We start from the raw sequence: 21655 nt of genomic DNA, 5'->3' as shown, positions 1-21655 counted from the left end.
AATCGGGACTGCCAGAACTGCCATCAGATCTAAGTGGTGCAGTTATGTGAGGTTTTTTTGTCTTACAACAATGCTGCTTAACGGCAGAATTTCTGGTCCCAATCAGCATAATTAAGTGAGGACTACCTGTGCTGGTCAGAAAAAAAACTTAGAATAGAATTCAATGAAAGCATTTTCATGTAAGGAATTATGACTCCTCCACCTGTCAGTATAATACCTGAATTTTTTCCATTTTCCAAAATTATTCATTTGTTTAATACATTTTTAATTTCATTTTTCAGTTACAAAACCTCCCAAAATATGGAATGTTGTTTACCATTAAAAAAAACAAACACCTGCAGAATTACTTCTTAACGGATACAATAATTTAAGAAAACTGATTAGAATAAACCTTATCATTGGGTGAAATCAATCAGCCACTTTGAAGACAGACCAAAAATAAAAACTAATTGAGGCTAAAAGCTGACCCACTGCCATACTAATCCATCTCCTACAACAGCTATTTTCATTTTATTTAGGTCACAGTTTTCTAGAACAATTAGCCACCCATCAGCAAGCGTGGCAGTGCCTCTACCAATGCATGAGAAGCTGGGGGCAGCCTTAATGGGTGAACAAAGACCATCTTCCTACCTCGGGCAGCTGATTAAACTACTGCTAATCAAAGAAATTTGACTGGGAACAGTTCTTTCTAAAGGGGACAGCTCTTTCTAAAGTCATCCAGTGAAAAAGAATGGTGATAGATTTAGTACAAATAAAATGATTTTTTTTCTTTATATAGCACACAATGCACTATCATTTGATACCATAATATGTAGTAATGACATCAAGTTGTATGTATCCTTTAAGAGGATTCATCAATTTTATGGAGAATAAAATTATCAATTGCTAGCCAGATAAAATAGCTATATACTATTAGTAACAGAAGCAACAAGTCTTGCAATATCCACTTCTGGATTGGGTTTACTCTTGCTTTGGAGTTTCCCATTCATGTTAGTTGGCTACTATGAGAAAATATGCTAATCAATGGGCATTTTGATTCTATTCAGCACAGTCCCTATGAGTGAGAGAGAGAGAGTGAGAGTGTGAGTATGAGGGGGGGGGGGGCTCTGCTTGTCTATTTACCTCTAGGGACTAATCTATCATTTGAGTCCAAATATCCTAATTTGAAGTGTTATCCTGATGGGATAGCTATGATTGGGACAACATGCAAATAGTACAAAATGGGTAAGTAAATAAAGCCCATGTTTATTACCAAATATAACCTATTCTCATTCCCTCATTCACTTCCAAGTATTTTTGGTCTTTATCTTTAATTAGTGGAGTAATGCTTTTCAAAACTATTCCATCTTATGACTGACTATAGGCTTGTGACATTCTACAGCTACATAACATAAATAAGTAATTAGCGATTGCGTTCTATTGATATATAATTCAACTAAAAATTCCTCTGAATCAAACAATGTCAACTTGAGAATGCTATCTAGAGATTATGAAGAGAGCCCCTACAAAGAATCAGATTCACCAACATACTATCTTCTCACAAATGTTGCCTGATCAACTATTTGCACAATTCTATAAACTGACATATTTTCTTGAAAAGATTCCCATAATAGTTATTACACCAGAAATGAAAACCAAATGGATCAATACAGTAAAAATCCAATAAAGCAAAACATTTTGCTTTGGATTAAACAATCCAAAAAGTTGGATATAACTGAATGCCAACATTAAAACTAATAAAAACTGTAAAAACAATAAGGGAAAACTTTGCGAAAGATAATGGGAACAAAAGAAACTAATAACACACATATTTATTCAAGAAAAGGTACATTTCTCAACCCACCTGCTATCAGGTCATCAAGAGTGTCGGTAAGCGTCTGTGCTGGCGAGGCAACCATTAATCCATCTGGTTCTTGAACTAACAGTCCCTGAACATGTCCAGCAATTGGTTGCTGCTGTCCTATAGTTTGCTGATTACCTAATACTTTCTGAAGTTCAAAAGAATCTGTTCCATTACAACCTATGTTACTTGAAAAGTTACACTGTGGTGTTGCGAGAGGCTGAAGAGGGGCAAACTCAGTTTGCTCAGGAGATGAAGGAGAGTGTTGTTGCTCATCTTTATGCAGGACACTGTCAACCTGTGACAACCCTGAAAGGTTATCCCCAGGAAGGCCCTCATTTCCTTCCAGTTCTGGGAGGACACCTGTATGTGGACACTGCTGCTGCTGAGTAAGGGGAGCGTCTGTCTGACCTTTGGTCTCCAAATATTCTTTGGTAAATTGCTGCTGTGTTTTCATCTGCAACTGCCTTTCCACCTTTTGCAGTTCCTTCAGTATTTTCTTTTTCTTTTGTACTTGTTCTTCTCTGTTCTTTTTGAGCTCTTCAATTTTATCTTTATTCAAAGGTTCACCTTGAATCAACTCCAATGATTTAAGTTGTGCTTTTTCAATTGCACTAATTCTCTGTCCAAGTTCATTGAGCTTGCCTTCAGTTTCTTCTACTATACATTCCAAAGGCTGGTATGGGTGAAAAGGTGATAGTAGTTCCTGATCTGCTACCTGAAGGGAAGTTGACTTCTGCTTGGATGTACCTAAGCACACGAAAAATGTTTGAAAAAGTGCCATGCTGCAGTTCACCCATATCTCCCACAATCTTTTCCCACCCAAATGTAATCATTTAAAGATAAAATAGACCAAAGCCGTTACTCAAAAACAGAAAAGACATTAAAACATTGGATCGGAGTTTAAATATGGACCCCTGCTTTAATTTTAATACTCAAAGGAAGATTCTGTCTGAAATGTAGGCTACCAGAAAATTATTTACTACACTTGGAAACTCAAACGGAACTTGCAAAACAGTTGCAATACTCAGATATTCACTCTCACCCATCTTTTTTTTTTTTTTTTTAGAGAGAAGTGCTAAATAAATGCAAAAACAATATAGATTTTTGAAAAATTGTGCAGGTTTACAAATGCAACACAAACTAATCTAACAAGAAATTACCGCCAATTCAACCTCCATGCAAATACAAGCCATTCTGGTATAGGAGCTTTATTGTTCAAAAGTCCAAATTCTAAATATTTTTCACAAGCTAATACATTTGGTGCTAATATCCAAAAATCTTAAAAAAATATTCATAATGAATCAAATATTTTCTAGGGTAAACAAAGAATTTTAGGAGGACCTTTATACATATTCAAGAAATTATATTATTATATAGTATACAAGACAAATATATATATATATATATATATATATATATATATATATATATATATATATATATATATATATATATATATATATATATATAATTTGATTTCACTGCTCCAAGGTTATATAAAATTGTATCAATGTGTAGATACTGAGTTCTATATTTCTAAAAAAAATAACAATTCATATTAAAAAAAATACTAATTATACAAAGTCAATAGAAACTTTGCCATTAGCCATGTTCTTACAGTTTTCCTTTTTTTAAAAAAAGTGTAAATATCCTAAACTAAGCAATCTTAAAATCCTTATACCTTATTAAGACTAACAGGTACTTCTGTGTTCTTCCTATTATTATGTGCTATTTTGTGTTTCTAGTTGTCTTTTGTATCTAGTTGTCTTTTGTATGAATCTATTCTTTTTCCTATAACATTCTTGATTTAGAAAGTCTATTACTTAATCTGCTGCACCACAATTAAACTGAACAATTTTGTTCTCAAACTACAGAAACTCACTGAATCAGGATATTTTTATATATGTCAGTTCTCACTTTTAACTCTAACACTAAGATCTTTTAACACTAAGATCTTGACAATGTAGAGAGATCAACAGAAATATAGACCTCTGCCTACAATGTAAACTACAGCTGAAGTTTCTAATATTAAAGCTATACTACATATCTTTATGTACATTTGTTTACAGATTCAAAAGAAGGAAATAGTGACTAGAGCAATCAAAATAATTTGGATACCCTACCACTCAGTTCTTTTTAACAAACCCTCTTGCAGTAGTAGGGTGGTGCGGTGACTTAGTGGTTAAGATGCAGGGCTTGTCAGCTGGAAAGCTAGCAGCTCTTGGTTCGAGACCCGAGTGTCATGGGATGGGGTGAGCTCCCGTCCTCGCCCCAGCTCTTGCCAACCTAGCAGTTCAACAGCCTGCAAATACGAGTAGATAAATAGGGACTACCTTCTGTGGGAAGGTAACAGCGCTCCGTAATAACATGCTGGCCAAATGTACACCGGGATGTCTTCAGGCAGCACTGGCTCAATGGCCTTGAAATGGAGAGAAGCACTGCCCCCTATAGTCAGCAACGACTAGTGGAGTACAATCCATAGGGACCCCTTTACCTTTTTTTACCTTGCACTAGTAACACTTCTAAACTTATCCTGTAGTCAGCCAAAAACCTTTTTTATTCTTCGTTTTTTAATTTCTCTCTCTCTTCAGTTGCAGAAATCTTCTAACTCAGAAATCTGAGCATTCTTAAGTTTCCTTCCACATACTGCATGTTTTGAGATTCCCCAGATTTTCAATAATATCCCAGGACTGTGAAGATTATTCCAAAACTTTTTATCTTTTTTTCTTGTAAATGCCTCAAGACTGATTTCAGATAGTAATCTTTAATACACAGTTGATTTAAAGTTTGAGGTTTTTTTCCCACTGACTGTGGGACATCAACTTCTAGCCACCCTTAGCAATATTTCCCATGCCACTGGTTGTTATACATCCTCGAAGCAAAATAGAGAAATCCCCTTATTTAAGTTAGCAAAGTGTACCCAAAATGCTTCATATCCTTTCCCCCCCTTTTTTATTGTGTATAGCTGAACAGTTCAATTTCGTTTCATACGCTTTATTTGTAAACACTTCAGGAATATCAATATTTTTTTTTTGAAAATATTGGATTATTACTTTTATCATGAGGCTGGAGCAAATGTATCCTTCTGAAAATTCTCTCATGCACGTAACAGTTGTGTAAGAAAAGCCGCACTGTGGACAGCAACTTCCAACATTAACTAACCTTTACAAACACTTTGTTTATAATTATGTCTATAGTTCTCTTTTGAAGATCTGAACAATTTTCAGGCAGCTCTAGCAGAGTTTTCTTTCAAATTGTCGTTTTGACTTTGATAATTCCACATCACTTCTATCTCTTAAGAAGGGTGAATTTATCTTCATTCACACTTGCTTTGAAGAGATTTTGGTTGATGAAGGTTCAGAGAATTTCTTTTCCTGTGTTTTCTCTAATGGGTCAATCATCTTGTGGGATCTTATTAATAACTTTACAGCAGTTTAAAAGAAGTAGCACTAAATCAATTAAAAGGCTGCCAAAACTTCTGCAAAGTTCATATTTACTGCTCCTTTACTCTGAATCTGCAAACAACTGCACACAAACCATAATGTAAATATTGTGCCATTTCTGTTCACTTAAGGATCAACTAAAAACACAATTTAACAAGGGCTGCCCAAACTTTTTAATTCAACTGGATATTTCAAGTCAAAATTATGAACACGAAGTGCACATTTATTTCACAATCAGTATACTGGTAGTCTTTACAAAAATCTATTGAAACAAAATTAACTACTCAGGAGGAATCAAGATCTCTAAAATAGTACTTTTCTTTTTGAGTCCACCTGCTAAAAAAGGAAAATCTTTTCAATGAGAAATGACTGTCACTCACATCTCACCTTTTAAAAAGCTGTAGAGAAACAATTCAAGTTTAATCCTTTGTTTATGAAACTTGAAAATAAGTAAATATTTTTGTTCCCTAAAATAGCAGTGGTTCCAGGATATAGTTCACATGCATTAAATTTTCCTCCCCATGCAGCTTGTGTCTTCTTTTTCAGAATGCTGAAAAAGTGTCACTGGGAAGGGCAAGGCAATGAGACTTCTTCTATCCCTCCAACAACCTTAACTTGCAAGACACTAATTTCCTACTAATGAAATCAGATTGTGTGCAGCTTCATTCGTATCCCTTCCAGAGAACCTCTTGTAGATATTTCCTGATACAGAAATAGTGGAACTTTAGTAATAATTTAGTAATAATGTCTTCTCATTGACCAGGGAGATATTTTTTTTAAAAAAAAATCTCCAGCAAAGTTTCACAATACAGCATACTGAACTAATTGAAACAAAAAGGTGCCTTTGCTAAAGTTAATTTCACATCTGAAATTATATACAAATACTTCTAAAGAAGTACCTCAAACTTTATTCTTTGAATAATCCAGAAAAATAATCAATACAGCAAATTATTGAATAGGCATCTAATTCTTCAATACAGATAAGGAGTAGATGAGAGATTAACAAACAGAAAGAAAGTTCACACAACTGACACAAAATTCAAATACAGTATTGTAACAAAACTACTTTCAACATCTGGCAGAAATCTAAAATGAAATCATATAAAATAAAAGGTAACTATAGCAATCTTGCCAGCTATTTGTTGCAGACATTCGTGAATTACTAATCCAGTTATCTGGGATAGCCCAATGATGATCAACTTTTAAAAAATGTATTATTTTGTTCCACTGAAAACTTATGGTAAGGGATATTTCCATGTATTTTATATATACCTTCCTCTCATCAACCTCATTTCAGCTTCTATCTAATTGCATTATTAATAATTAACTTTTTTTTTTTTCAAATTTCCAATAACATTTAAAAAGATAAAACCAGGATAATTTTTTGGTTCTATTACCCTGTTTCCTCCAAAATAAGACATCCCCTGATAATAAGCCCAATCGAGCTTTTGAGCGCATGGCAATAAGGCCAAGCGCTTATTTTAGGGTTCAAAAAAAATATAAAACTCAGCCACTCTTTTCCTGAATTAGAGGTCTTAAGATCTGAAGGGGGCAAAAAGTTCTGCAGCATGTGGCAATATAAATGTAACATTTGCCTCCTTAAACCAAATGCAGGTTTACCCAGAAAAGCCATAGCTACTTCAATATGCAACAGGTAGGTGCTCATGCCACTTTACATGTCATTGCAGTGCTTTACAGCACCATGTATTAATGCTGCAGGTAATCAATAGCGAATGAATAGACTTGTCCAAATTATTAACTTAATTTAAAAAAAAATTTTTTTTTTTAAATTCAGCAGCATAGTGATTGAAATAGAAGTCAAGCAGGAAGCTCATTTAATCTTCTTAAATCATTGCTTTATCAATATTAATTGCCCATATAGGCCCAAGCTAATCTGCAGGTTTGGAACAACATCAGATGCTGTGTAAGTTATAAATTTACATACAGAATAGTGTGCGCTGGTTGCAACCTTTCCATTTTAGGAAAGGTTGCATTTCTTCATCAATTTTCATTAGATTTCAGAACTCATGTAAAAAAGTAATATATAGGATCATGAGTAGTATTTAGGATCACGAGTAGAATTTACTCATGTTTCTAAAGTTAAGTATTATTGTTATTAATTTATTACAGCTGCCCACCCATATATAGTCCATATGATTGGTGTTAATAATGTATATACTCAAGTAATTGAGTATAGTACCCCCTCCCAATTTGTATATGTATTAAAATTGGAAATAGCATATAAAACTGATTTAATAAATAACTGAAATATGCTGAATTTGCATAATCCAAATATTTTTTTTTCTTTGAAAAAATGACTGCAGATTTCAAGCATAGAATATACAGGTATGGATATCTTGCCCAAATATTCTGAGTATTTAAGAAAAACATCATTTAAATAATATATAGAGAGAGAATTTTTCCATATTTTATTAACAGCTTTTACTTAAAATGCTTAAAAATTACTAGATTATTCAACCCCCATCTAGTCACTATTACTCCTGTACACTATTAGTCCTGTATATTATTAGTCCTGTTTGCACATCACGTTTTGTTTCTTAAACATTCCAATTTTATTTTATTTTATTTTATTTTAAATTTTAAACAAACTTTATTCATATTTAAAAAAAAGACATTTAAAACAATTATAAGAAAAACTGAACAAGTTTTAACAAAATATTAGGTAAACATTCCAATTTTAATTTACTCTTGTAGAAAATAATTTTATATATCCTGCCAGATCTCAGATTTCATTTCACTTTTTTACTAATACATTTCATTTAATGTATACTGCATTATTTTGATCATTATAGATGATAGAATGAATTCTTTAAACAAATCCTCTAAAATCTAAATCTATGGAGTGAAATATAAATTATTTTACCAATGTCCCTAGCTAGTACAATTTAAAGTATGGATCTTGCCATTATGTTTTCAATACTTCCTATTATTAATGGTTAAGATAAATTTGTACAAAATAGTTTCAAATAGTAATACACTCATCCCCTAAATGCCCAAATCAGAATATTAACATTCCATAAACTGTAAGAAAGATAACTTACTAACCTTTTTGGAGAGTCAAAAGTGGAGGGGGATTTTCTTGAGGAGCTCTGTCGGGTTCCTGGGGAGGTACAACCATGGCAAGTGCATGCATTGGTACACGTGGAACCTGTAAAATCAACTCAAGAGAAAACCAACATGTCAATGGTAAATTGTAATCTATACATTATTCCAACATGTTTAGAACAGTCTTACTCTGACTTAAAGTTCTAGGTTTACTTGTATTATTCATATAACCCTTTGTTTAGCTTTTAGCAGTACTAAAGTTATTCCATCACTTCACCTCTATCATAAAAGTTGCTCCATTTGAATTAAGTTTTTCTGTCTTTGTATAAGCTACCTCTATATTTTTTCTCATTCATTATTTCTTATATGTTAAACACAATGCCTAAAATACTATGAAAGAAATAGGATTGTAAATAGGAAATTGTGAAGTAGCATTAAAACGTTTTTTATGTTTCTATAAGCCAGGGAAGGAGAGTACAATCAATCATTGTTATATAAAAGGATAATTTAAGTAAAATGAAGATGGCCATCACAATCCTAAATACAAAGTGAAGATTAAATCAATATATTTTATTCATCTTTGATTTCCAAAGCACAGATATGTTCAAATGTTTCTTTGGGATTTTACTTCTTTCACTCTGTAACATCTATTATATATTAATATATATTATTTGCTGCAAAATAACTTAATCCCAATTTTAGATATTCTTAATGATAGCGCTAACTTTTATAGATTATGCAGTGATCATCTAGGCCAGGGTGGGCAACTATGGCAACTTCACGACTTGTGGACTTCAACTCCCAGAATTCCTGAGCCAGCCATGCCACAGGTTGTAAAGTTGTGGTAGTTGCCCACTCCTGATCTAGGCTATATATTCTATAATCAGCATGCAGTACCTGAACTCACATCATAAAAGAACACAAGCTAGTAAAGGAAAGAAGATTGTTGAAGATCTTTGCATTATATTATCAATGCCTTCAGTTACCATTATAACAATTGTTCATTTTAATGTACCAATTGGAGAAAGAAGCATTCACTATTTGAAAGTCCATTATACTGAAACTTCTATATATTCATAAAAACAGACTTATGGGTGTATAAAAAGCACATAGATTTTGTCTGTTCAATCCAAAGTCTACTAAACTGAACTGTGCTAAATTGGGAGTTTACAATATAAAAATGCATTCCATATGCATTTTTATATTTATATACCTATTTTACTTTTACTTCTATGTTGGCTCTCTAATCTCTCTATAGTTAAAATATAGAAAACATATGGAAGCATATACAGTACTCTGGCTCAAATTATCTCCAGAGTCAGATATAACAAATTGCAGATGTATTTTAAGATATCCAGAAATTAACTGAATTCAATTTATCTAATTTATTTTTACTTAAATTTATACTTTTATTAATCTCATTCTGTAAAGGCAAAAAGCTGTTTTCAAGTGACAAACACTGACCTGAGACTGATCCTGAGATGGTGGTGTGAGTTGTGTCATGTCTGTAGTTGGAACTGACAGAACATTATTTGGGTAATCCAATAAGTAGGAAACAACATTTGTGTGACCACCCTTGGCAGCTTCAATAAGCATAGTTGAGCCATCCTAAGATATAAATTTGAGTAGAAAATAAGTAGAACTGAAAACTGTGACATCAAATTTTCAATATTATATTATCAAATCACTGTTATAGTTAGAATATTTTAGGATTGTTTACTTCTTAGACAATTAATAATATTTAATAAATTTAATAATAAGCTGAATTATTTGGAGTACCTTAAGACGATGAGTAGGATCGGCACCATGAGCTAGTAATAGCTCAACAACAGCAAGATGGCCCCCAGCGCATGCCAGTGATACCACTGTATGATCGTTATTAGCTGTAGCCCGATTAACATTGGCACCTATGACAGAAGATACAATTAAAGAAAAGTTCTAATTAATAAATTAGTGCAGGTAATCTTTACTTAGCATTCAGATTTAAAACTATTTTGTTTACAGGAAATCATTACTTTTGAAATGAAAACAGAACGATGGGAGGGTTTTACATATTTTAGAAGAGGTTTTACACTAAGCAGTCTAGATCCAAAGAAGAAATTATGAATAATTGGATTGCCTATCCTCAGATTATTTTTTATTTATTAGAAAATTTATATCGCCGCCTATTTGCACATGATGACTCAAGGTGGCTCACAGGGATATAAAAACATCATATATAAAAAATTAATAATAAAATAATACAATAATACAATAGCCCCCCACCCCGGCGACAATACATCACACAAGCCATTTAATGCGCTCCATTCCGCTCTGGGTTCCCCAGGCCCACTGGCAGAATCAGGTCTTCAGCACTTTCTGGAAGAGTGTTAGAGTGAGGGCCATTCTAATCTCTGGGGGAATGATGCTCCAGAGAGGGAACCACCATGGAGAAGGCCCTTCTTCTGGGTCCCACCAGGTGTATCTTCCCAGGGGATGGGACCCGCAACATTCCTTGCCTCTCTGCTCTAGCGGGTTTGGTAGATGTGACTGGCAAGAGATGATCCTTCAGATAACCTTGCGGACCGCTGAATTTTGCACCAACTGGAGCTTCCAGATGCTCTTCAAGGGCAACCCTATGTAGAGCGTGTTGCAGTAGTCAAGACGGGAAGTACACTAGGGCATGAGTGACTATGAGTAGAGATTGTTGGTCCAGGAAAGGCCGTAACTGGTGCACAACTCACAGTTGCGCAAAGGCCCTCCTGGCCACGACCACCACCTGCTCTTCGCACAGGAGTCGCAAACCCAGGAGAACACCCATATTATGCACAAGGTTTGTTTGAGGTAGTGCCATCCCATCCAAGACCAAAGGTGGTAATTTTCCATGGGCCTTTGAACCCCAAGCCCAGAGCCACTCAGCCTTGCCAGGGTTGTTTCAACCCGTTGCCCCATCCAGCCCCTAACAGTCTCCAGGCACTGCAAGAGGGAGGACACAGCATCGCTTAACTCACTAGGGGCTGAGACATACAGCTGAGTATCATCGGCATATTGATGATACCTCAGTCCATGGTGACGGATGATCTCACCCAACGGCTTCATATAAATGTTGAACGGGAGTGGAGAGAGCCCTGTGGGATGCCGCAAAGCAGTGGGCGAGGGCTGGATCTTTCCCCTCCTACCAACACTGACTGAGAGCGGCCTCAGAGGAAGGAAGTGAACCAGGATAGCACAGGGCCTCCCACTCCCATCCCCCGAAGCCACTCCAGAAGAATAGCATGGTTGATGGTATTGAAAGCTGCCAAGATGTCAAGTAGAGCAAGAATGGATGCACTATCCCATCCTGCTACTGCCAGAAATCATCCAAAAGCATGACCAACGCCATTTCTTTCCCATATCCAGTCCTGAATCCTGACTGGTAGGGGTATAGATAATCCGTTTCATCCAGGAATCTCTGGAGCTGCCGTGCAACCACCTTTTCAACCACCTTCCCCAAAACAGGAAGATTGAAGACAAATTGGAAATTATCCAAAAGGGTGGAATCCAGTGATAGCTTCTTAAGAAGAGGGTGGACCACAGCCTCTTTAAAATGCTGGGGCACTGCCCCCTCCTGTAGGGAAGCATTAATCACCACCATAGCCCACCCGCCTGTCACCTCCCAGGAAGCTTTCACAAGCCAGGTTCTAAAACACAGGTGCTTGCACCCATACTCCCTAGAATCTTATCCACTTCCTCAGGAGCAACAGGGTCAAAACAATCCCAGATAAAAGGGCAAGAACCTGCCCTAGGGGCTTCCACTGGACCAGCAACCACACCGGCATCTAACTGGGAATGAAGTTGAGCGATTTTGTCTTCCAGAAAAGATTATATCTTCTTTTTGAAAAAAAAATAACTTAAATAAATCTTTTTTTGATTTTAGCACCTTAATCTAATTCAGTAAACTCTTCTGATTCTGAAGTATTTTCAGAGCTACTTAGGAAAGAGCAAAGTTGTCTTATAATTGCCAGATTAGAAATGGTTTCTTTCTGGATTTAACCTAGATGGACATTTTGAAAAATTATTTCAATTATGACATTGTTAGATTTTCACAAACACTTATGGAAACTCCTGTAATAATATGCATTCAGCCAATCTATTGCCTTAGGGAAGTACTTTCTTTCAGTTGTATACTATATTTATATAGTGATTGTAAGACTGATATGTGTTACTGATTTGTTAAGAGAAACATTAAGAAAGCGGATCATAGCAGCTGGGCGGTGACGGAGGCATTCCTCGAGCTGGAGTCTGTTCGGAGGTCGGAGCAGCAGCGGCAACGGGTCCGCTGGGGTCGTCTACGGCACGGCAAAAGCCCCAGGCCCTGGAGTTTTTCTGGGTGCCTTGGGGCCTGCCGGACTCTCTGGAGAGCTCTGGGATGCTGCCAGAATTTTTTGTGTGGCAGAGGCTGTAATGGCGACCGTCTGACGATGGTGGGGAGGAGAGCGTCGGTTGTCAGCCCTACTGATGTGGTAAATGGGGTCAACGTGGCAGAGAAACATCTACTGTCCGGGATTGTCTAGGACCTTGCGTGAGAGCTGCCCAGCTGATGGGTCAGCTCCTCACAGACACTGGGAGGCCTCCATTTGGATTTTGGGGGCTGGGGGTTGGAGGCCATCTACCCCCTATTTTCCATCTTCTTCCCCTTTTGCATTATGTCCATCTCGGACTGGCTGATGCTTTATTGACTTACTGACGCTGAAATCTGGCTCATTTCCATCTGAGCCCTTCCCCTTAGCCGTTTGGAGGATTGTCAAATACGTTGGGATGCTATGGGAGCTGATGTATTACTTCTATCTCACCAGCAGAGGGGACTGACCATCAGACCAACCACCATGAGAGGATGGTCTTGGACTTTAGCCCCTTGGGCTGTGTTTGATACTGCATTCCTTCATTACTTCCATCCCGCCAGCAGAGGGGACTGACCATCAAACCAACCACTGTGAGAGGGTGGTTGGATTGTATCCCCCTTGAGCTGTGTCGACTTGGCAAGAGACTCTGCCCACTGTTGTGAGGGGACAGTGGACTTTGGACCTTGGACTTTGGATGCTCCCATCGTATTTGCTCTCCCCTGGACCTTTTATTCTCCATCTGGACCCTTTGGGACATGGTCACTTTTATCTTCTTGTGGCAAGATGTATTCGGCAGCTGAGCTTCTTGTTCTGCGAGACTCCCCCCTCTCGCAGGATTGTCCCTCCACTCTATCGAGGGCCTACCTCGATGATGGGCTTTGGAACCCCGAGGGGTGGCATGCCACGAAGAGGGGTTTTTTAAAATTGTCGTTAGCCAATCTTTTTAGGGGTTTTGGGGGGGAAGGTTGTTTGGCGAGGGAGGGGTGTGTGGAGGGTGATTTGTTAAGAGGGAGGCCAGGCTCGGCACAGGGTCGCGTCATGGGAGGTGCGGAGTGGAGAGTTGAGGGGGTTAGTGTTGGTAGGGAGGAGGGCGATTCCATCAGTACTGTGGGTGGGAGGAGCAGATATGGTGGGAGCAGGGGGGCCATATCGTGTTGTGGGGGCACGCACCTGCTGTCTTCAAGCGGTGGCATGCTCCGGCCCCCAATGCTCTTCTCGTTCCCTGGGTTGTCAAGAGCCTCAGAGCCCGAGCCTTAGGCTGATGCTGTGCAACGCCAAGTCCATGGTCAACAAAGCCCCCCTCATTTGCGAGCTGATTCAGGAGGGGGGAGCGGACCTGGCGGGTATTAGAGACCTGGTTGGGCCAGGAGGGGGTGGGTCCCCCTCGTAAACATGTGCCCACCAGGTTTCCACGCATTTCATCAGCCGAGGGCTCAGGGTAGGTGTGTGGGGGGGTGGCGATTATCATAAAGGAAGGTCTTGATCCTAGGGAGGCCACTGTACCTCAGATAGCCGGATGTGAGTCTCTCCTTGTGAAGTGGGGTCATGGGATGCAGGTGGGCTTGCTGATTACGTACCTGGCTCCCTGCCGCGTGGCAGCGGCCCTGCCCAAGCTCCTCAATGTAATAGCCAGGGTGGCGGTTGATACCCCCAGGCTTTTGATCATGGGGGATTTCAACCTGCCATCCATCGGTGAAACGTCTGAGGTGGCTCGGGAGTTCATAGCTTCCATGACAGCCATGGACCTGACCCAGTTAATTCATGGCCCTACTCACATGGGAGGACACACTCTGGACTTGGTTTTTGTCTCTGGTCAGTGGTTGAATGGCCTAGATACAGGGGATACAGTCATCGAACCCTTGTCATGGTCAGACCATTCTCTCCTTAGGCTTCACTTTCTGACCGCTACACCCCATTGCAGGGAGGCGGAACCAATTAGATGGTTCCGCCCCAGGCGCTTGATGGATCCTGATAGGTTTCAAATGGAGCTTGGGCCATTCCCTGAGACTCTGGCTCACGACTCGACTGAAGACCTGGTGGCTGCCTGGGATAGGATGGCCGCTAGTGCTTTGGACCGGGTCGTGCCTTTGCAGCCTCTGACCCGGCACTGAACCTGCCCAGCTCCTTGGTTCTCCGAGGAACTGAGGGAGATGAAGCGCTGGAAAAGACGCCTAGAGAGTGGTTGGAGGGCTAGTCGTTCTGAATCCGACCAAACACTAGTGAGGTCTCATATTAAGACCTACTTAGTGGCGATAAAAGCGGCAAAGTGTAATTACTTTTCCGCTCTTATTGCATCGGCAGATAACCGCCCAGCTGCCCTGTTTAGGGTGACCCGCTCCCTTCTCCACCTGGGAGCGCGGGAAGACCCCTTGCAAGGGCGAGCTGAGGATTTTGCGCAATATCTGCACGATAAAATTGCTCAAATTCGGGAAGGCTTGGACTCTGACTGGGTAGGTTCAGGCGGGATGTCTGAGGCGGGTCTTGAGAATGTTATCTGGGATAAGTGTGACCCTGTGACTCCTGAAGACGTGGACAGGATGCTGGGGAGGTTGAATGCAACCACAGGTTTATTGGATCCATGTCCTTCCTGGCCGGTGCTGGCTACCTGGGAGGTTACATGAGGCTGGCTCCAGAGGATTGTAAACAATTCTTTGAGTGAGGGTTTCCTGCCTCCCGCCTTGAAAGAGGCGGTGGTGAGGCCCCTCCTCAAGAAGCCTTCTCTGGACCCGGCTGTTTTGGCAAACTACTGTCCAGTCTCCAACCTTCGCTTTGTGGCGAAGGTTGTTGAGAGTGTGATGGCGCGACAGCTCCCGCAGTACCTGGATGAAACTGTCTATCTAGATCTGTTCCAGTCCGGCTTCAGGCCTGGGTACAGCACGGAAACGGCATTGGTCGCATTGGTTGATGATCTCTGGAGGGCTCGGGACGGGTACTCCTCTGTCCTGGTCCTATTAGACCTCTCAGCAGCTTTTGATACCATCGACCATGGTATCATGCTGCGCCGGCTGGAGGGGTTGGGAGTGGGAGGCACCGTTTTATGGTGGTTCTCCTCCTATCTCTCTGACCGGTCGCAGTCTGTGTTGGCAGGGGGACAGAGGTCGACCTCAAGGCACCTTGTTTGTGGGGTTCCGCAAGGGTCGGTCTTCTCGCCTCTTCTGTTCAACATTTATGTGAAGCCGCTGGGTGAGATTATCCGTGGTTTTGGGGTGCAGTGCCATTTGTATGCTGATGACACTCAGCTGTACATCTCCACCCCAGACCACCCCAATGATGCCCTTGAAGTGATGTCCCGGTGCCTGGAGGCCGTGCGGGTCTGGATGGGGAGGAACAGGCTCCGACTCAACCCCTCCAAGACCGAGTGGCTGTGGTTGCCGGCGTCCCGATATAGCCAGCTGGTGCCATCGCTGGCTATTGGGGGCGAGTCATTGGCCCCCACGGAGAGGGCTCGCAACTTGGGCGTCCTCCTGGATGCACGGCTGTCTTTAGAAGAGCATATGACGGCTGTGGCCAGGGGGGCTTTTTATCAGGTTCGCCTGATACGCCAGTTGCGCCCCTTTCTGGATCGGGACTCCTTATGCATGGTCACTCATGCCCTCGTCACTTCCTGCCTGGACTACTGTAATGCTCTCTACATGGAGCTCCCCTTGAGGAGCACCCGGAGGCTCCAACTGGTCCAGAATGCGGCCGCGCAGGTGATTGTGGGGGTAACATGGCGCTCCCATGTAACACCTCTCCTGCGCGAGCTGCACTGGCTTCCGGTGGTCTTCCGGGTGCGCTTCAAGGTATTGGTTCTCAACTTTAAAGCGCTCCATGGCTTAGGGCCTGGGTATCTACGAGACCACCTTCTGCCACCAATAACCTCCCACCGGCCAATACGCTCCCACAGAGAGGGTCTCCTCAGCGTGCCGTCGGTCAAACAATGTCGACTGGCAGCCCCCAGGGGGAGAGCCTTCTCTGTGGGGGCACCCGCCCTCTGGAACGAGCTACCCCCAGGGATATGACTGATCCCGGACCTCCGTACTTTCCGCCGGGCCCTGAAGACTTCTATTTCAGCAAGCCGGGCTGGCTTAAAATTTTTAACTGGTTAATTTTATGGGTAAGGGGTTTTAAATTGGGGAAGTCAAATTGATTTAATTATGTTTTAAATTATTTTAATTTTCATATTGTATGTATTTTAATCTTGGTTGTTCATCACCCTGAGTCCTTCGGGAGAAAGGCGGTATAAAAATTTAATTAATAATAATAATAATAATAATAATAATAATAATAATAATAATAATAATAATATAATAATAATAATAATAATAATAATGATAATAATAATAATAATAATAATAATAATAATAATAATAATAATAATAGAGTTTGATATAATAATTAACTATGGTATATCTAATTAACTCCAAAATTAGACAGTAACCTCATCTTTAAATATATAATAAACGTAAATATAATAAAACTTTAAAAACTTCTAATATATCAAGCAATCCCTTAGTTTGTATTACTTACCTTTACTAATAAGAAATTGTACAGTGCATAGATGACCAGCTCTTGCAGCCTTCATTAATGGTGTCCTTCCACCTTCAGATTCATGTTCCTATTTTTTATTAAAAAAAAATTAAAAAGTATAACCAGACTAACAAACATTATTACATCCCATTATGAGCTTAAAATTATTTACTGTTTTCCAGTAACCCTATGCAATAACGATCACTTAATTCTGCCATAGGAAGTCACATTCTAAACAAAAGACTTAATTCAACACAATGGTGTATATACAAAATTGGTTCATGAGAAAACTTTTTTTCTAGAGAAAATTCCTATTTTTTCATTTTTCAAAAGACACAGGAAACTGTCTACTCTATCCAGGAGATATCTTTTAAATTGGACAATAATCTTACACACAGTCACTCATGCCCTCGTCACTTCCCGCCTGGACTATTGTAATGCTCTCTACATGGGGCTCCCCTTGAGGAGCACCCGGAGGCTCCAACTGGTGCAGAGTGCGGCCGCGCGGGTGGTTATGGGAGCAACATGGTGCTCCTGTGTGACACCTCTCCTGTGTGAGCTGCACTGGCTCCCAGTGGTCTTCCAGGTGCGCTTCAAGGTTTTGGTCACCACCTTTAAAGCGCTCCATGGCTTAGGACCTGGTTATTTACGGGACCGCCTACTACCACAAACAGCCTCCAACCGGCCGGTACGCTCTCATAGAGAGGGGCTCCTCCGGGTGCCGTCAGCCAAACAATGTCGACTGGTGGCCCCCAGGGGGAGGGCCTTCTCTGTGGAGGCACCCACTATCTGGAATGAGGCTCTTAAGACCCTCCTACTCCAGCAAGCCGGCCTGGCCTAATTTTCTCCCCCGTTTTAAAATCGAAATTTTAATTTGTTTTAAATTATTGGGATTTTTAATTGTCTCGGGCTAAATTATTTAACCTGGTTTTAATTATGTTTCTAACTTTCGTATCTATGTATTTTATTTTGTGCCTATTCACCGCCCTGAGTCCTTCGGGAGTAGGGCGGTATATAAATTTAATAAAAACAAACAAAAAACCTTAAGGCTAGGTTTGGGAGAAGCATATTTTAGAAGAAAGAAGAGAAACTATGCTTTTAAAAATAACCCTTATCTATTTTATACCTTAAACCCAGTAAGACCAAAGTCCTCTTGAAGTACATGTTGCATTCTGATTTCCTCAGCTGTCATCTCAATGTTTCATTTGTTTCAAGTGTTTTTCAAAGAGACTGACCTAGCAAAAACTTACCGTATTTTTTGGACTATAAAATGCAACTTTTTTCCCCCCAAAAAGAGGGTGAAAATCTGGATGCGTCTTATAGTCTGACTGTAGCCCCGCCCACCCACCAGCACCCACCCTTCAGACATTTTCATCCTCCGTGCGTTGCATTTTCGGGTGGTTCCAAGCGGCGGGGATATGGGTCGGGGCACTGCCTGAGGAACGAGCCTCTTCGGGACAGTCTGGGAGCGGGGGAATCTGCCCGGTGGCTTCGGCGAACAAGGCAGGCCTCATGGTTTGCGGCTGGTACCCCCTATGGCCGCCCAGCGGGCAGCTCAGGGCAGACAATGGCCACGATGACTTCACTCCCCAGCAATGTGAGCCGCCACCACCGCTGCCTAAACCCTCTCTGCGCCTGGGATCCCCTAAAGTGAAACATCCCTCCTTTCCAGCCACATTCCAGCAATGTGCTTCAGGGAACCAGGGAGAAAAGCATTTTTAGGTGGCAGCACCAGCCGCACGCCGCGTTTGTGGATTCGGGGAGAAAAGCGCTTTGCATAGCAGGGAATGGGAGTGGGTTGATCAGTCATTTGAAGGGGAGGGGGAAGATGCATGCTCTTAACTTTGCACGGGCCATGGTTGGTGTTGTAGGAGAAGAGGTGGAGGAGCTGGGGGTGCTGATGCTCTGGCACTCTGCCCCCCCCCACTCTCAGGCTGCCCTGGATAAGATCTCAACCATCAAGTGGGTCTCAGAGGACGTAGCCGACTACTTCTACAAGAGATACTGGGCAGGACCCAGGCTGAAAGATGGGGGGGGGGTGCGCCATCCTGGACGAAGCTTTTCCCCTCCCCCAATCAAAAAATGGGGTGTGCGGCTGGTGGGAGCCGTTCACCCCTTGCCCACTGTTTTGAGGAGGTTGCAGATGGCTTTGTAGTACTCACTAAGCCGGCTCTTCAGTCGCAGCACCTGGCACCTCTCCACCATGCAGTCCTTGCAGAGGGCTTTCACTGAGGAAGGGGAAGGATGCCAGAAGGCTGAAAGGCAGCGGCAGGGCCCCTCCTTGGCCGTTTGGCAAGGGGCGAGCGTCTGCCATCCCACTGCCAACGGGGATTCCTTGGGTTGCACCTCACCTCTCCAGAGGCAGCTCCGAAAACAGTGCTGAGGAAGGTGTGAGGGGTTGGGGGGGGGGAGGAAACTGACAAATGAGACAGTTGTAGGGGTGCGACTATCTCAAGGAAAGGGGGAATTTATTTACCGTGTTTTCCCGAAAATAAGACACAGCTTAATTTGTTACATGTGCATTCAATAAAAGCCCTACCCCCCAAAATAAACCCTAGTTAAGACCCTACCCACTCCGTTGCACCTCGTTGCATGAGGTGGAGCGAGGCCCACAGATAAAAATCAAGCTAGGGTGGGGATGGGGGTGGTGGAGTTGCCCTACTTACCTTAGGACAGTTGCAGCCAGACATCCCACGCCCCAACACCTGCCTCGCCTTGCCAACCTACTTCTTCTGAGGATTCTTGCTGCCGCTTGCATGTGTCACCCCCGGCCTCCGTTTCACTGTCAGAGGCCTTCAGTGTTGTGGCTCGTCAGCGGCCTGTGCAGTTAGTAGCTGATTCTGACAGTGAGGAGGCTGGTGTGGTGCTACGCCAGTAGCCTGTGCAGTTGGCACTCGAGTCAGACAATGAGGAGGCTGGAGAAGATGTGGTGCCAGAGGCGGGGATTCAGCCAGGGCTTTCAGAACCTCCAGAAGCTCCCATAAGTGAAGAGGAAAAAGAGGAGGAGCCTCTTCTCGATGCACGAGTGCGCAGAGCTGCGAAAAGGCAGGAGTGGCTCCTCAGGAGGAGGTCTCCTCGACAGTAAAGCTTGGGGCTAATTGGCCATTCCCCTAGCCTATTTAAGGAAGGATGATGGCTGATGCAATTTGCAGGAAACAACTTCGTTCACATTCCTTTGAGTCTTGATTACAGAAACATTTGATTTCGGCTCTTGTTTTTCTCTTATCAGTTTTCCTGCAAATTGCTTCTGGGCATTCTGCCAACCATAGTAAGATTATGGTTATCTGAAATACTGTGCCTCAGAACTGAGTTCTTTGAATTATTCTTTGAATTCTTGTTGGCTGTTAATGAAGTTAAATTAACAGCCCTTGTTCAGAAAAGACTGATTTATTGTACTTGTTTACTTGTGGTAAACTTTAATTAGTAAATTAAGGTTTGTAGGAACTTTTTGTGTGCTGCGTTCTTTGGGGTCCGTAGCTGGGGCAGAACATTTTGTTTCCTGCCTAAAAACACACACACAAACCTTGATTAAGATGGAGCAGCTGAGTGAAGAGAACGCGCAGCTTCGGCAGCAGTTAGCTTTGATGGCTGACCAGCTGGCTCAGCTTCAAGCCCAAATGGCTTCATCTGCTCCTCCTCCTCCTCCTCCTCCTCCTCCTCCTCCTCCTCCTCCTCCTCCTCCTCCTCGGAGAAACTGCCCGGTAGCTGTGCCATATACGTTTGTTGGTAATTTGGAAATGTTTCCGGCTTTTCTTGGACAATGCAATTTATTCATGAGTTTGCAAGCTGAGGATTTTCCCAATGACCGGGATAAAGTCGGATATCAGCCTGCTCTCCGGCTCTGCAGCTCGTTGGGCCATGCCCCTGTTGGTCCAGAACAGTCCGTTGCGTTAATGACTTTCGGGGGTTTTGTGAGCACTTGCGGCAAATGTACGAGGACTCTAACAAAGCACAAACATCCACCAGATGGTTGAAGTCCTTGAAGCAAGGCCGGCTACCCCTACAGGAATACATTAGCGAATTCCGTTTGCTAAGCCAGGACTCGGCCTGGAACGAGGCAGCACTTTTGGATGTATTCCAAAATACACATTCTGCCAGCACAAACCAGGAGGGTTTGTTGGAGGCGTTACAGGATGAGTTGGCTAGAGTGGACATTCCTCCGACTCCTAATGAGCTGGTTCGTCTGTGCCTCAGAATTGATGCGATGTTACAGCGGTGGCCCTCAGGAACCCCATGTAAACCCAGTTGTTCGTGAGGATCCGGCTCCAAGGAAGGAGCCCATGGAAATCGGTGCAGCCAGACCCCACCTGTCCATAGCTGAGAAAGACAGAAGACGGGCAGGGGGAGTTGTGCTTATATTGTGGGGAGCCTGGATACTTTGCTGCCTCTTGCCCCAAGAAGCGACACAGGGCATTGGCTCCTGGCCCTGCACC

At 41.8% G+C, this 21655-nt stretch overlaps 1 protein-coding gene across 3 annotated transcripts in view; it reads right to left on the bottom strand.

Annotated features, from left to right (window-relative positions):
* Positions 1–21655, bottom strand: part of ANKHD1 (ankyrin repeat and KH domain containing 1) — a 170280-nt gene that overhangs the window by 67555 nt on the left and 81070 nt on the right. For 2 of the 3 annotated variants that reach the window (XM_070940827.1, XM_070940828.1), the window contains exons 11-15: positions 17223–17310; positions 10132–10259; positions 9817–9960; positions 8353–8455; positions 1844–2590 (exon numbers count right to left, since the gene is read on the bottom strand). In XM_070940827.1, coding sequence (XP_070796928.1) covers positions 1844–2590; positions 8353–8455; positions 9817–9960; positions 10132–10259; positions 17223–17310 — 1210 coding nt within the window. The remainder of the gene's footprint in view (positions 1–1843; positions 2591–8352; positions 8456–9816; positions 9961–10131; positions 10260–17222; positions 17311–21655) is intronic. The other variant, XM_070940829.1, reaches the window with a different exon arrangement.

This window comes from Pituophis catenifer, unplaced genomic scaffold (assembly GCF_029215685.1).
Source record: "Pituophis catenifer annectens isolate HBS135680 unplaced genomic scaffold, rPitCat1.0.hap2 SCAF_3, whole genome shotgun sequence".
NCBI classification, from domain to species: domain Eukaryota; kingdom Metazoa; phylum Chordata; class Lepidosauria; order Squamata; family Colubridae; genus Pituophis; species Pituophis catenifer.
Note: the sequence above shows the minus strand (reverse complement) of the source record. Positions and strands in the feature narration are given on the sequence as shown.